The sequence below is a fragment of the Mastomys coucha genome, unplaced genomic scaffold (assembly GCF_008632895.1).
Source record: "Mastomys coucha isolate ucsf_1 unplaced genomic scaffold, UCSF_Mcou_1 pScaffold14, whole genome shotgun sequence".
Classification (NCBI taxonomy): Eukaryota; Metazoa; Chordata; class Mammalia; order Rodentia; family Muridae; genus Mastomys; species Mastomys coucha.
Window position 1 is genome coordinate 105,492,318 of NW_022196896.1, and position 17,114 is coordinate 105,509,431.

The following is a 17,114-nucleotide window of genomic DNA, read 5'->3' on the forward strand; positions in this document are numbered from 1 at the left end:
AAAAAAAAGAGAGAGAGAAAAGCTGCTTTGCATACTGATAGAATACAGTCTCATGCGCTTTGGTCTTTAACAGCTTCTAGTGGGTACGTCCTGAAGGATCCGTGAAGTTCCTTATCTCACCAAGCTCCTTCAACTACTGTGTTCTAATCCACACCATGTGAAGACATGTGTGCATTTTTAAATTCTCAAATGGAAAAAGCCATGTCAGAAGTTGTCGCGGACTCATGCAGAAATGCACTCATGGGGAAATCTAAGGCCAGGGCTGCCTGCTCTCCTTTAGTATCGTTGTTGTTGTCTCACCACAAATAGGCACTACGGGGTCTCAGAGAAAGCATTCAGAAAACACAGCCTGGTTCTCTCTAAAGCACACTTTCCTTAAAACCATCTTAGCACCCAGTTTCTAGTATACACTATGACAGCTGTCCCCTGAGCAGCGCATCCATCCTTTCTTTTTTAAGGAAAGGGGCACTCACTTGGGCAGGACCAGCTGCATCCTCTTGGGTACCATGGTGTTCATCCAGCTATCGATGGTCTTGGTACTGATGTGGGGGATGATGGCAGACAGTGGGGTGGAGCTCTCTGTTGGCAGGGCGATCAGCATGCTGATGCTCTCACCATGGTAGGGCAGCTCAATGAAGTTGTACCATAAGCCATTTGGGGTGCTGGTAGACCCTAAAGAAACCAGAGGCAGATTTAGTGTATGCCTAATGACTTCTATGGGGGAAGGGTGGGGGTGGGGGGACAAGTGGCTGGTGGTCACCAGGGAAGCCGTAGGAGAGAGACAGTAATTCAGCTTACAGAGCTCCCTTTGCTACAAATAGCACCCTCAGAAGGACAAAGATAAGGACAATGACTTCTTTCTTCCCTGGTGTAGAATTCTCTGTCTTCAGTCTAGACAGAACGCCTCTGGGCATCGCTAAGCTCACTTTGATTCTGCTGAGTGGAATGTAAGTAGACCATTAGATCGGTGCTCACTGCACAGTGCTTCATAAGAAGTTGACCTTTAATATTGGTTAAAGAATAAATTAAAACACTTTCGAGTTTTGCTTTGTTTTTTTTTTTTTTTTTACATTCTACTTTGTTTTAGAAAATATGTTGTATTGTATTTAAGGTATACATTATGACTGCCGAGACAAGACATAGACAGTAAAAGCATTTCTATGGTAGAGCCAATTAGCATACCCATTATTCCACAGCTTCCGGTTTTAAAATAAAAAAAAGGAGTGAGCTAGGTGAGCACCAGGTTTCATCTCTTGTTTCCCAAGGGCAGATGCAGTGCGACCAGCTACCTCAAACCCCTGCCACCATTAATTATACATATAATAGACTATATCCTCAAACCCGTGAGCCAAAACTAAAAACCCTTCTTGTCTTTAGCCGCCTTTGTCAGGAGTTCTCTTACAGCAACAAGAAAAGGAATTCACACAGCCACAGGGAATAGACCAAGAACAGCAACTGCATAGTACAACTGAGCAGTCAGAAGGTCCTCTTTGGCATTTCTAAATTGATGGGGAGATTTCCTCAAGCATGTGTTAAGCACTAAACCTTTAAAGGTGAACTCCGTGAGCTTGAGGAGGTACGTGGTCTCCTGATGGCATCCCTGTATACAGATGGAAATATCGGGAGAGTGAAGTATGGACTTCCGGAGGTTGCTGGGATGGTCACATGAAAAAAAATATAATATACGCAGTAGTAAGCAGGTTGCCCACGGGGCCCCTCTTTCCTCTTCTACATAAAGTACCATAAAGAGAGAAAAGAGGCAGCAAGTTCTTAGGGTTTTCACTAGATTTTTCTTGGTGGATGGCCTTGTTTGTTTGTTTTTGAGACAAGGTTTTGCTGCATATCAGCCCTGACTATCCTAGAACTCGCTCTGTTGGCCTAGAACTCACACAGACCTCCTTGGCTCTGCTTCCTGAGTGCTGGGATTAAGGGCATACACCACTACAAGATGAAGAACTTTGGACAGGTCACACCTCCAGAGGAGGAGGAAAGGAGATCAAAGAAAGAAAGAGGACAGCAAGAGACAGAAAGAGAGCAAGCCCTGCTCTGTCACAAGCACTTCTAGCTATAAAACACCAACGGCTGAAGGTGCTAAAAGAGCCGTTGCCATCAGACAGTACAGTCTTCTAGGGACTGCCGGAATCTCTTCTCTGCAAACACAGACTGCACCGGGCTGCAGGACAGCTAGGAATCCAGTGCCGTCGGACTCAGTTTGGAATTGCTGTGAGCTCACACCAGTCTGGATTTCGGGTCTGGACTACCCAAGAATCAAAGTGAATCTACTTTGGTCTTTACTTTTAGCCTGAGTGATAAAAAAAACGGTCTCAGTAGAAACTGAAAAATCAATGAGAAAGTGGGAAAATACCCCACTTCCTAATGAGCCCTTTAATCCTCGAAGAAAACATCAAGTGTCTGGCTCTAATGGGGCTAATTTTTAAAAACTGTGAAATGCAGGAAGTAGTTATTAAATTATTGCTCTAGGGCAGGAAACGAAGACCCGGAGAGAGCAATTGCTGCAGAAGTGTGTATAATTCAGCTAAGGAGGACCGAAGCTGTGAATGATGTGCAGTATGAGCTGGACCGAAGCTGTGAATGATGTGCAGTATGAGCTGGAGTGGGTGGGAGGTGGGGCGGTTAGCAGGCTCACAGGTTGACCCAGCCTTGACCTGATACACTGTTACTGACCAGGAGAACCAGCACAGTTAACCATTCTGTGTAGTCATATATCCACTGGATGTTTGACCTTCTTCTACCTCTGTATTAGACCTCAGGACTGGGTGACCAGTGCTGGAAGATGGACTGCATCTGTCCATACCCATGCTGAACTTGTCATATTGAGAAGCTGGGAGATGGATGGACACATTTGCTCTCTCTCTTCCATTCCACTACAGTACTGCCCCCCATACCTTTTTTTTTCTTTTTCTTTTTCTTTTTTTTTTTCTTCTGAGACAGGGTTTCTCTGTATAGCACTGGCTGTTCTGGAACTCACTCTGTAGATCAGGCTGGCCTCAACCTCAGAAATGCGCCTGCCTCTGCTTCCCAAGTGCTGGGATTAAAGGTGTGCGCCACCACTCCCCATAACCTTTACAGAGGGTAAATATGAGATTGAGAGCACAGGCTAGAGCTGATTTGTATAGCTTACTCATTTGGCCTAAAAGCTTTTACTCTAGAAAGCCCGTTGTTATTCTTTGATTCCTATGTTAAGGCCTACAAGGAAGGACATAACTGAACTCACTGAAATGCTTGCTACCAATGCTTTATGGTTTGTAAAAATCAGGGAGAGAATGTTTTAAATATTCACTATCAGGAAAGCATTATAAATGGTCATCCCTGTAATGACCTTTAGCTATCAGTGGATTTCCTCATGCCACTTGAATAGAAAGTGAAAAATGTATTCGGAAACGACAGATAGATCCTCTTCAGTATGGCTGTCTACATTACAGACTAGAGTCCAAAGCAGGCCTGAAGACAAGTGATGGGGAAATGGCCCGGGGAACTGGGTGATCCAATAGAAGTCCTGTGTCTTGGGAACTACAACTTAGTAGACAGCCAAAGGGGACGAACTATAGGTGGATGAATACGAGCTAGAAACAGAGAAAGAAGGAAATTGGAGGTAGGTGGACCGTGGGGACATCCCAGTTGGTATAGTGCCTGCCACACAAGTATGATGATCTGAGTTCAATTCCCAGTACCCATAGAAAAAATCCAGATAGGCTACCAAATTTGTAATTCCGGTTCTAGGGAAGTAGAAAGAGGTGAGTTCGGGAGATTCAGAGACCAGTGAGCCTAGCTGATAGAGAGTACCAGGTTCAGTGAGAGAACCCTGCCTCAAAAAATAAGTTGAAGAGTAATTGAGCAATATACCCAATGGGGTCTTCTGGCTTCCAGACACACCCTTGGACACAGGTGCACCTGTATAATATGCACATATGTACACACACACACACACACATACATAGCAATCTAATTATCTGTTGCCCCCCAACTCCACCCCAGGGTAAGGTCCCTATAGTACAAATTCAAGCATTTATGCTGAACATTTTTAATAACTTTGATCAGCAATTCCTATTTAAGCAAATTTCCTGTAGGAATAGTGATAAAAGCCTTCACAAATGTATGCAAAAGAAAATTCATTGATTATTTATTAGAGGAAAGAAGCAACTGACTAGCCAGAAAATATTATGTAAGTTTATATCCTGAAATAATATACAGCTAAAAATCAGTTTTGTAAATCCTAACAAATTACTGAAAAAATATTCCATGATATAGTAGCTAATGAGCCGGATAGATTACTGAATAAACACGGCAGTGTAATCCTGTGCATGCAAAAAGGCTTCAAAATACATTTCACATATTCATAGGATAGGTAAAAAATTATATGCCTAGCACTTAATAGAGGCTTTTTTTCCTAGGAAGTGGGCTTATTAGAACCATTTTCTTCCAGCTTTATACATGTGGCGGCTGGCTGTGCAGGGAGCCTGAAATGCCCTTTCACTAAATAGCACTTCAAAGCTCTTTTTAAATAAATAATAATAGTAAAAAAAAAAAAAAAAGTCTCTCCTTGAAGGTCTCTCTTAAGAGGCACAAGTCGGAAGTATTTCTCTCCCTCTTAATTTTCTTCCACCTTGCATGGATGTTGCCAACTGGATCTACTCAGAGACACTAAGGACATCTTGGGAGAGAAGTAGACTCAGTTCCCCTCTGAATGGCAGTGTTTCAGCAAGCCTTGGCAGGGGCCCAGAAAATACCCAACAGGAGGCCCTGCAAGTCGGGTGGGTTCCGACCACAGCAGCCTCTTGAGTCCCAGCTGGTAGTGTTGGCAGAAGGTGGATACGGGCAGAAATGGCCAACAGGATAAGGGGTCTGTAGTCATAAAAATGAATGACTGCCTGAAGCCTGCTGGACCCTCCTCACAGGCCATGCATGTAAACCGATCTTATCCTGATAAGCTGCTGTGGTGTAAAACTAGGGGATGTATAAGAGTCTCACACCACACAACCCAGAAAGAAGCCAGACTCCAAGCTGGGACTCCAGCTAGACCCAATGACAGACACAGATAGGAGGGCAAGAAGGATGAGCCCAGGCTACACAGTGTACTGACTTGTAATGAAATAGGACAGAGACAAGAACACTTATATAGTCTGTCCTGAGCTCCCTACAGCCGTCACAGTGGGCCTGAAGCAGACATGCCATCAGACTGGGTCATCTAAGCAGATCTTAAGGAAGGCATTATATAAAGCACAAGAAGAACACAGGGAAACTGCTACAGATAGGTTATAAATGGTGGTCACCTATCCCAGCCTCTTGGGGTGGGTGACCTAGAGGGAAAGAGCTGAGACCCTGGAAGGTAAGAAAGCTGCAGCCTTGGCATCATTGTGGGGAGACACTGGGAGGTTAAAGGCACAGCCTTCTCTTCTCTCTCAGGAGTCAGTCACCTGATGCTTCTGTACTGGCCACTCCCTTAGGATGCCAGGGACAGAGGGAGCCCCATCAGGCAGCCTCAGCTGCAGACACTGAGGTGAAGGAGGCGGGAAAGGAGAGGGAATAAGAGAAGGGAGATAGAAATACTCATTCTCACATTCTCCCCTCCCTCCCTCCCTCCCTCCCTTCTTCCTTCCCTCCCTCTGTGTATGTGTGTCTCCATTCTCACTCCTCTATCTGAACTGATAAAAATATATTTATATCAAGGATGCCACTCAGTAGCAGAGTCTTTATCTAGCCTGCCCAGGGTCCCGGGTTCAATCATCCGCACCACAAAAAGATGCATCTGTGAACACTTGCTATGTTCTTGGACAAAGTGCTTCTGAACCTTGTATATGCCCTTAAGTGTTTCTCTTTGAGAATAGATTATACAGTCAAGAAGAGCATACTACATTCCTATAAAAAAAATGCATATCTGAATCTCCCAGAGGAATATCTAAAGAATCATCCATCGTATTTTAATCTCCTGTTTTGAATTGTAGACCCACTGTATAAAGATTTTATTTCAACATACAGCATTTCTGTCTGGCTATGTACTAGGGTGCTGCCAGAATTCCAAGGTGCCCTCGACAGCCCAGCCCAGGAGGGGGGTGGGTCAGCGTGACTGGAATGACTTTCAGGCAAAAGGAGCTACTTCCTATGCTCAGGTATTTGGGAGGAACTTCCTGTGGTGTTTTAAGTACACGATATTTTTCAATGAACACTTATCGAATAGTACATTTGGAAAATGCGCTCCCAGGAGACTGCCGACTGACAAGACGGAAAGTGTTCTGATAATACCCTCAGGGGCCATGACTTAACTTCTACCACAGGCAGCCAGCACCATGGTCAACTGCATGTAATGGTGGCTGAATACGAAAAAGGACATATTTAGGGGCTGGAAAGATGGCTCTGTGGTTCAGAATATGCTCTGTCCTTGTAGAGGATGAGAATCCAGATATTCCAGCTCCAGGGTATCTGATGCCCCCTTTTGGCTGCTGTGGGCACCTGCATACAGGCATACATAGAATTAAAAGACAAATATTTTTTTTTTAAAAGAAGATAAAAAGAAATAAAAGGGAGCATTTAGCACCCAGGAGGCCAGTATCGACCGGAGAATCGGAGAATTGAAGACTGACCTACAGACAGGAAAGAGGTTTCAATGAGGTGAAGTGTACAAGGCAAACGGACGTGGTTGTCTGCGCTGTGGAAAGAATAGTATCTACGGGAGACTCTCTCCTCCATCTATAAGGTTGATGATACACGCTCACTGAAAAGAAGATTCAGGAGCTGGGGAGAGGGGAAGAAAGCTGTGTAAGCAAGAGGCCTTAAATTCCAATCTCCAGAAACCACATCAAAACTGGCAGACAGGGAGATTGTTGGAGCATTTAGGCTGTTAGCACCAGTGAGAGATCCCGTCTCAAAAGAATGACTGTTAAGGGTTACAGAGCAGGACTCAGTGTCCTCCTCTGGCATCCACAGGATGCACACCTGCACGAATACACACACACCATACATACATAGACACCCCCCCACACCCCCAGCCCCCCACAGGACATTTCCTTTTTTTTTTTTTCCGAGACAGGGTTTCTCTGTGTAGCCCTGGCTGTCTTGGAACTCACTCTGTAGACCAGGCTGGCCTCGAACTCAGAAATCTGCCTGCCTCTGCCTCCCAAGTGCTGGGATTAAAGGCGTGTGCCACCACTGGCCTGGTTGGACATTTCCACTTTAAATATGGAAATTCGTGTGAAATCCTACCACTGTGATCATCTCACTGAACATTCTCCAAGATATAACTGTAGAGACAAAGGTACAGAAAGTATTTTTGTAAGCATGGTTCATCAGCATCTGCTGCTTTATAACCTGCCTTTGGAAATCAGATACACACTGCATAATCTTCTGATTTAGGTAGCTCTGGATCTAATTACCTACCACGTGGGTCCCAGAGCAGTCATATCTCAGGATCTACAGCGCTCAGCATGCTAACATCCCTCGCAATCAGTGTGGTCCTGCCATGTAGCTTGTATCAATCCCACTGAATATTTTAAATCATCTGTTACTCATAATACTTGATGCAATGTGGATTGCCACATCATTATACTGTTTAGGGACAATGACAAGAAAAAAAATCTGTGTATGTTTGATGTACAGCCAACTTTTCTTTTTTAAATATTTTCCATCAGAGGTAGGTTAAATCTGATGATACAGAACCCAGGCTCTGAATATAGCTTTGTATCAGGCTTCTATTTATTTGCCAGTACGTGATTATCTTCGAGCAGTCAGTTCTCTGGAGTGGGGCTGCTGGGAAATGACATAGAGCAAGTCCTTCAGATCCCCACCACCAGTAATGCTCAAGGGCCCTGCCCATCCTATGCAGTAGCTGTACATGGCTTTTATTAGCCTTCCTAATTTCTGTGAGAAGTAAAAAAGAAATAATTTTTATTTGGCAATGTATATTTGCTAAGGGTGACTTGATAGATTCCTTCATGAATATATATATACACATACATATATTATTTTTTTTCTTTTGTTAATTATCTTTTTCATTCTACATTTTCAACCCAGAAGCCTACACAGGTAACACATTAATACGTAATGTTTTTACATGGTTTTAAGAAATCTTGCCTCTCAGAAACCTCACCCGCTCTAGAGTTCTGGCATTCCAGGTGTGAACCATGTCTCTCAGCACATTCCCCCCTACCCCCCCTTACAAAGATCTGCTCTTGAGTAAAGAGTACCGGAGGCCTTGCCTTTCTGCTACTAGCACATTCTAGAATAGACCTCACCCAGACATCACTCACCAGAGCGGAACACGGAGAGCTGGGCCAGCATGGGTACTTGGTAGGATTTTCCATCACCGGCCATGAATGTCCGTTTCTTTGTGCTCTCGGGCTGAAACCGGGATTTCCACAAACCCTTGAAATACACTGCATTAACGAGGACTAGCCTGGTAAGGGCACCATCGATCAGATTTGGGGAAAGCAGGTTGTCAATCATGCCTGTGAAGAACAAGGGGAAAATATCAGCAATGGTGGCCACACCTCCATTGCAAAGGGCAGCTAGCTGCAAAGACACAATAAAAAAAAAAGTGTTTTTTTTTTAAGACTTAAATCAGACATCCTGATCTCATGTAGCCCAGGTTGGCCTCAAACTCTGTGTAGCTGAGAATACTTGAACTTCTGATGCTCCTGCCTCTAACTCCTGAGTGATGGGATTTTAGGATGTAGTAGTGTGTCCAATTCATATGACATTGCAAGTTGGATTAAACAAGCACTCCACCAACTAAACTATATCAACAGCTTCTCAATTGGATTTCTAAAGCACACTTTTTTATACCATTTCTTTTATAATTTTTTCTCATTCAAATTTGAAATTTTTAAATAAAGCTGAAACTTAAACTTGCTAAAAAAAAAAAAAAGACCTTTACTAAGAGTTTACCAAACTTCAGCTCAAGAACTAGTTCCATAAGTCCCTTGTTTTATAAAATGTTTATGCATCTAGAATAAGCTATATTTAATTAGGAACTGTTTTAGATGTTTTTACTGACAACTGTCATGTGGTTGCTGACGAGGGTCCTTAGGTGTTCATGAGAAAACAAATCGGTTTTGTCTTTTCTTTGTTTTTAAGCCACTAGGCTCACGACATCTCCACCAGAGTGAACATTCTAGCTTGTGAAATGTCAGAGCTAAACTTCATTTCTTCTGAGAGTTCAAAAATGGTTGGAATCAATCCCTGGGCCTCACAAGCCACCTGCCAATTCCAACGGGAACTGAAATGGAATACCATGTCACAGTTTAAGGGCGGGACATTGAGCTAGGCTCCAAGAGTACAGAGGAGATGGGGTTAGCCTACAGGAAATGACTTTGAAGACAAGCGATCTCCTGCTGGGATACAGGATGCTGCAACTCATTACATCATCAGTGAAGGAACAAACAGGCTCTTCCCACTTCAGAGTGTTGGAGAGATCCTTCAAAGCCATCCATGCTTGAAGTCCAGGTTCCCCTTTGCTCGGTCTTGGAAGGTTTAAAAGTGGTGTGTGTGTGTGTGTGTGTGTGTGTGTGTGTGTGTGTGTGTGTGTGTGTAACAGGCATTTCTTATACCCAGAGCTATTAAAATTTGATTCACTTGATTTTGGTCCGGGTATATATCAACACATAATATACATTCAAGTTATAATACATAAGATAGTAAAAGTAAAATCAACAGCTTCCAAAGAGGCCAGATGTCTAAATTAAGCCAAGAACTCCATGTCGTTTACAATGAAGCTCAAGAGCGAGGAGTCCTAATACCCTGAAAGTCTCTGGAATGAGCTGTTAGGGTTTGTATATGCTTGGCCCAGGGAGTGGCACTATTAGGTGTGGCCCTGTTAGAGTACCAGTGCCACTGTGGGTGTGGGCTTTAAGACCCTCATCCCTGCTGCCTGGAAGCCAGTATTCTGCTAGCAGGCTTCAGATGAAGAGGTAGAACTCAGCTCTTTCTGCATCATGCCTGCCTAGAAACTGCCATGTTCCCGCCTTGATGATAATGGTGGGACTCTGAACCTATAAGCCAGCCCCAATTAAATGTTGTTCCTTATAAGAGTTGCCTTGGTCATGGTGTCTGTTCACAGCAGTAAAAACCTAAGACAGAAGTTGGTACCAGGGACTAGGGTATTGCTGTGAGAGGCCTGAGTCATGTTTTTATTTGGACAATGTGGATTTGGGGACTTTGGATTTGGAAAGCATTGGACTACTTTAAGTGGGGCTTAATGGGCTATCCTAGTAGGAATATGGAAGACTTTGTTACTAAGAGTAATTTGGATTGTGTGGACGTGGCCCAAGAGGTTTCAGTGAAGAATTTCAATATGTGGCCTAGAGTCTATTTTTATGGTATTTTGGTGAAAAATGTGGCTACTTTTTGCCCTTGTCTGAAGAGTCTGCCTGAGGCTAAGATGAAGATACTCAGATTAATTGCATTGACAAGAGAAGTGCCATCACAGACTTCGTTCTCTGGGTAAGTCTCATGAAGAGCATTTTAAACAAGCATAGCAAGCTGAGAAAGGAAAAATATAGAATACATGGTTCAAGTATTAAAGGGGTACCAGGAAGTGAAATGGAGCTGAATCCTATGTTCAAGGAGATAACAAGTTAAGGGAGTGGGACTTTGGGGGCAAGATCCTACCTAGCTAAGTTTAGATCCAGGCATGGTGGTACACACCTTTAACCCCACGAGATAAAGCCAAAGCAGATCTCTGAGTTCAAAGCCAGCGTGAGATAGAAGAACAAGTTCTAGGTGAAGAAACTTCCCACACTGGTACCAACTTCAGTTGGTATTCTTACAAAGACTGCAGCTTCTGTGCTTCCCATGTGGTGGCACAGAAGTGTGCAGGTGCTCCACAGGGAAACAGGATGGGACACAAGCCTGGTGTGTGTGTGTGTGGGGGGGTCTGCGGTGGGAGGATGAGAGAAGCCTCTGTGGCAGGGAGAAACTGAGGCTGCCATGGGCCTCAAGTCATGCCTGTTACAGGGTTAGCAGAGGACCCTGTTACAGGGTTAGCAGAGGACCCTGGTGCTAGCTCTCTCTGCAGGAAGCTTATCTCCCTGGAGGAGCAATTTGGGGACAGAGGTTTGTCTGGGGATCTGTGGGAGTGTTTTGGTTGAGCTAGCAGTGGCCAGGTATGCCATGTTCTGTAGTGTTCAAAAACAGTCCCACACAAAGCAGCGTGCCTCACTTTAAAAAACAAAAGACAGCCAGGCAGTGGTGGTACACGTCTTTAATCCCAGCACTTGGGAGGCAGAGGCAGGCGGATTTCTGAGTTTCGAAGCCAGCCTGGTCTACGGAATGAGTTCTAGGACAGCAAGGGCTATATAGAGAAACCCTGACTGGAAAAAACAATCTCTCTCTCTTCCTCTATTTTTTTTCTTTTTTTCTTTTTTTCGTTTTTTGAGACAGGGTTTCTCTGTGTAGCCCTGGCTGTCCTGGAACTCACTCTGTAGACCAGGCTGGCCTCGAACTCAGAAATCCGCCTGCCTCTGCCTCCTAAGTGCTGGGATTAAAGGCGTGAGCCACCATCACCGGCTTTTTTTTTTTTTTTAAATATTTTAAACTATGTCTATATGTGTATGTCTTTGTATGGCTATGCACACATGAATGTAGGTACCCATGGTAGTGGGTTGTTGAGATTTGTCTGGACCTGAAGTCACAGGTTGTTGTAAGCTACCCAGTGTGGTTGCTGGGAACTGAACTCTGGTCCTCTGCAGGAGCAGCAAGTGCTTCTAAGTGCTGAGCCATCTTTTTCAGCTCCTGCTTCTAAATATTTCCATTTTGTCTGCTGTGGGACATGTTTGGAAGTTTACCAGGAACTCTGCGCCATGATTTTTACAAGTTGCATCAGGCGATGATGCCAGGTGGCAGTAAGATCCAGGAGTCACCCTCTTCGCTAAGCCCCATGTGGCTCACTGATTTCCAATTAGGTCATGATAACTGCTAATGACAAGAGGTAAAGAGAGGTCTGTTTGTTATCGTAGCAGAAAAGTCTCGGAAACAGCCTGTTTGGGTTATTGTAACTGTGAGATCCAGAAAAGGTCTCTTGGTTTGCCTAAGTTTTGAAAAATGGCATTAGCAATGGTGACAGCTTACGGTACCTTGTGTCATGGCATAACACACCTGATTTACTGCTAGTGTATGACTTAGTAGTGCTTCGACTACTGCTAGTTCACACTCATCCCATGGAACTTGGTAAAAAATACCCAAAGGACGGGTGGTGGTGGCTCACGCCTTTAACCCCAGCACTTGGGAGGCAGAGGTAGGCGGATTTCTGAGTTCGAGGCCAGCCTGGTGAGTTCCAGGACAGCCAGGGCTATACAGAAAAACCCTGTCTCAAAACAAACAAACAAATAAAATACCCAAAGGAAACCATTCACATATACTTGGACCCAAAGTAATAGCTATTTAACCACAACTATAAATTCCTGTTGCTGCCACGATATTGTTTAATTTTTAAAAGTAACCTGTTTATGTGTACAATGGGAATATATATATATGTATTATTTATGATAATATCTATAGGTAATAGATATTATTTATGAATTTTGTCTCAAGCTAGAAAGGAGGGGGTTTGAAAGCTAAGGATATAGCTAATTGGTTGAAGGCTTGTTTAGGTTGGTGAAAAGCCCTATGTTCCATCAGGAGCACTGCAGATAAACAAATGAAGAAACTAACAGAGGGATCTGGGTCTGAGAGAGCTGAGAAACCCTGCTTGAGGTCCCCAGCACAGGGGGTCAGGGGCTCCATCAGATGGTACACCAACATGTTGTACTGCTATCTTTTTACGGTTAAAGAAGGCAAAGAGTGCAATGACATGACATCACATAGCCAGCATCAGGACCAAGAGTCATTTTTGTGTGTATCTATTGCCAGAAATGCAGGATCCAGCAGCCTAAAACTAGCCCTGGACATACACGTTATCGCTCTCCTAATGGTTTTAGGAGTGGATTCCAGATTGCAGAGCAGTTGAGAAAGTCATTGGTTCTCCTCTGCTCCCTGTACATCTTCTTCCTCCTCTTTGTTAACTCCTCTGTGGTGATTGCAGTTTTCACACATGTACATGTGTAATGATGGGTGATGGAGCCTGACTGGAGGTATCCTAACTGGAGATATTCTGCCCATCCCTCAGAAATTCTTCCCCAGTAAGCCAAGAGTCAGGGAACTGTATTCTAACCATTCATTTTTTTTAAAAATGATTTTTTATTTATTTTATGTACATGAGTGCTCTATCTGCATGTATACCTGCATGCCAGAAGAGGGCATCAGATCTCATTACAGATGGTTATGGGCCACCATGTGGTTGCTGGGAATTGAACTCTGGACCTCTGGAAGAGCAGTCAGTCCTCCTAACCGGGAGCTGTATTCTAAAACACACCTGGGTATTCCTAGTTCAGGTGCACCAAGAACAAGGTCCTGAGAATCTTGTTCCCAAAAGGCGGGGTTTACCCTACCGAGTCTCTGCCTCTCTTATGACTCTAACCCCAAGAGCACATTTCCAGTCTTAGCGATTTGAGGGTTAGTTTAACTGTCACCTGAACAGGTCTTAGAATCATCTGGGAAGACCGAATTAATAAAGGACTATCTTGGTAGTTTTAATTGAAGCAAGAAGACTCAGCACGAAAACGAACAGCACCATTTCCTGGTTTTACGGCCCCAGACTGTGTGGCAGCAGAGAAAGCTGAGAACTGGGCACGTCTGCATTTATTTCTCTCTGCTGATGAGTGGGGACTTGCTACGAGTAGTTAGTTTAAACACTGGCTGGACTTCCGTGCCACGATGGTCTATGATCTGGAATTGTGAGCTAAACTAAACCCTTTCTTCCCAAAGCTGCTCTCTGCCAGCACAGTTTATCCTAGAAATAAAATCAGCACAGGCTTGCGTTGTTGTGGTATAACCCCCAAGCTCCTCCTGAATGTCTCCGAGACTTCCCAGCCTACAGGTTAGCAGCCTGGAAACACCAAATACTGGAAGACTCTTCCATTGAATGAGAAGAGACATCACTAACAAGCTGTCATCGTGTGATGTTGAAAATGCCAAAATGGAGGGGTTCGACATGGTGGGATCACGGGATAAACAGAGCCAGTGACAGGCACCCACAGCTGGGCAATGGCAGATGGGGCTGGGGTCATGAGAGAAACAAAGCCAAGGCATGAGAGGGCTGTTCCAGGCCAAGGAAACACTAGGTGCAAAACCAGGCAACCCAAGCAGGGAAACCAGCAAAAAGAGCCCATGTGAGGGCTCTGGAGGGAGGGTATGGCAGTCTGAGGGGAGAGGTGGAGGGCTGTGTTCTTTTCTGCTGCCCACCCTGCAGGAGGAAAACCCTAGACAGTGAGCAGTGATAGCCATGGGAAGGCACGCCGTCTGAACCTGGCCCATGGAGAACGTCTGAACCCAGGTAGTTCTTGGTGGAGCAACCGCTGGTCTTAAGGACTACAGTCAGAAGCTCTATGTCCCACTCTTTCATTCACCAAGGGTGAGCCCACGTGGAATAGGAGAACCACTCACCCCGGGTCTCATTTTTGACCCAAAAATTGATGGAATCAGAGGCAGAGGCTGGGTCCTGGAAGTTCACATTCTGCACTTCACACTGAAACACCTCTTTGTTCCTTGCTGCAAAAGGCACTTCCATTTTAAAGCCATTCCTGACAAACACAGCATTGGCCACGGTCACAATGTCTTTATTCTTCTTGGAGACAATAGCCTTATTGATCTTCTTCAGCACTTTACCAACTCCTGAAGGAGAAATCAGAAAACATGGCAGCATTTTATGAGAATTTACATTTTTTTTTTAAATCCTCTTGTTGGGCAGAGTGGGTCATAGGAGTTGGAAAGCTGAGACAAGGGGTTTACCATGAGTTAAAAGTTGAGGTCATCCGAGGATATAGAACAAGACCCTGTTCAAATACCGAGACTCTATGGAGATGGTTCAGCAGGTCATATGCTTGATCTACAATCTACAAGGACTGGTGTTCAGATTGCCAGCACCCACATAAATGCTGGGCAGGCATGGCAGCCCACCTAAAATTCCAGCCTTCAGAAAGAGGTGGAGACAGGAGATTCATCAAATAGAACTGGCTAGCTAGATGAGCCCATTTGGTGAACTCAAGTGAGAGACTGATGGTTTGCATATGCTCAGCCTAGGGAGTGCCATTATTAGAAGATGTGGCCCTATTGGAGTAGGTGAGGTCTTGTTGGAGTAGATGTGTCACTGTGGGTGTGGGCTTTAAGACCCTCATCCTAGCTGCCTGGAAGTCAGTATTCTGCTAGTGCCTTCAGATGAAGTTGTAGAATTCTCAGCTCCTCCTGTACTATGCCTGCCTGAATGCTGCCATGTTCCTGCCTTGATGATAATGGACTGAACCTCTGAACCTATAAGCCAGTCCCAATTAAATGTTGTCCTTTATAAGACTTACCTTGGTCATGGTGTCTGTTGACAGTAGTAAAACTCTAAGACAAAGACCCTGTCTAAAGACTTAAGGCTGGGAGCAATCAAGGAAGACACTCCATATCCGCTTCCAATCTTCACATGGATGCACATGTGTGCTCTTAAACTCATACATGCCAGTAGACACAGCATACACATGCACACACCAAGAAACATATCATTGGTACCACGGCATGTAAGAAACAAGAAGACAGGCGTCACAAGAGACTAAATTTGCTTTGTAAGGGGCCTCTATCTCTAGAGGCATGGATAGTGATAAAATAAACCACAAAACTTCTTTTAAGACAGCTGTTCTTGAATCAAGCAGGTATGCTATGCTCTTGGGGTCAGCATGAATGCTGGTCTGCTCTTGGGACCGGCATGAAGAAATGAACTCTGGCCATGGAAAAAATGAACAGTAGGAGGCTTCTTCGTCCAGCTCCCCTGCCTAATATTCTTAAGCACTATTTCCTTTTCTTGCCAAGGATTTAACAATGTGATTTTTTTTTTCTATTTGGAGAAAAGAAAATGAATAAAATAAGCATTAGGAAGACTATTACAAATTGTCATGTGCCGCCAACCAGAACACTGTGGTTTTTACTTGATATTGAGCTTGGAAAGCAAAGAAATTAATTTTATGGCAGCATAAGCTTTATTTTACATGAGCCATTCATTCATGCTCCATTTAGTTTGGGGGCATGAAAAAGAGAAAAAAAAATGTCATGAGAATGAGACATGTTTCCACAGGGATCTGGATTACAGGACTGCACTAATCATCGCGGGGGGAGGCGGCTTTTCAAAATGATAGTGTCCTTAAAATTCTTGCCACAGTCACCTTGATGATGCTTAAGGGCTGCCTTGTCATTCTGAATGTGCACCTCCCTCAGCTTCCACAAATTCAAGGACCGCGGGCATGCCCAGGTCCACAAGGAGGGCTTTACATCATGGGCGGGGCTTTGGAACCTTCACTCACCTTCACAGCAGGCTATGGGGAAACCATTTTGTAGAGAACAGCAGGCTTTGGGGATGGGGAGGGAGAGGGGAGGGTCAAAAGACACACCCAAAGCCAAGCTCCAGCCCTTTTTGGCTCTACTCTCTCTTTCTCTCCAAGTACAGTTCCTCCTTGTGATAACCAACTGCTAACTTGGCAGGGCTAAGAATCACATAAAGAGTCAAACTTCTGGGCACCATTGTAGAAGAATTTCCAGACTGGGTTAACCGAGGTGGTAAAACTCAGCCGACACCCGGGAGAACCCTGTACCTAGGAGGTACCATCTCCTAAGCTGGCATCCCAGACATAATAAAACAGGAGAAAGTGAGCTGGCACCTGGGTACCGGGTATTTCTTCTTTACTTCCTGACTGGGGATACGTGACCAGCTGCCTCCCATTCCTGCTTTGACCCTTTTTTCCCTCCTAACTGGGAACTGAGCTAAACCTTGCCTTTGTTTAGTTGCTTTTGTCCCAACAATGTTTTTGTTTTTGTTTTTGTTTTTCGAGACAGGGTTTCTCTGTGTAGCCCTGGCTGTCTTGGAACTCACTCTGTAGACCAGGCTGGCCTCGAACTCAGAAATCCGCCTGCCTCTGCCTCCCAAGTGCTGGGATTAAAGGCGTGCGCCACTACCATTCAGCTTGTCCCATGAATAAGAGTAACTAGTACACTTCTCAAGGGAAAAGATCAGAGCTCATCTTCCACATCCTCACCAC

At 44.5% G+C, this 17,114-nt stretch overlaps 1 protein-coding gene across 2 annotated transcripts in view; it reads right to left on the reverse strand.

Moving 5' to 3' along the window:
• Window positions 1–17,114, reverse strand: part of Serpine2 (serpin family E member 2) — a 65,338-nt gene that overhangs the window by 9,472 nt on the left and 38,752 nt on the right. For both annotated transcript variants that reach the window (XM_031368139.1, XM_031368138.1), the window contains exons 3-5: window positions 14,491–14,718; window positions 8,262–8,459; window positions 474–672 (exon numbers count right to left, since the gene is read on the reverse strand). In XM_031368139.1, coding sequence (XP_031223999.1) covers window positions 474–672; window positions 8,262–8,459; window positions 14,491–14,718 — 625 coding nt within the window. The remainder of the gene's footprint in view (window positions 1–473; window positions 673–8,261; window positions 8,460–14,490; window positions 14,719–17,114) is intronic.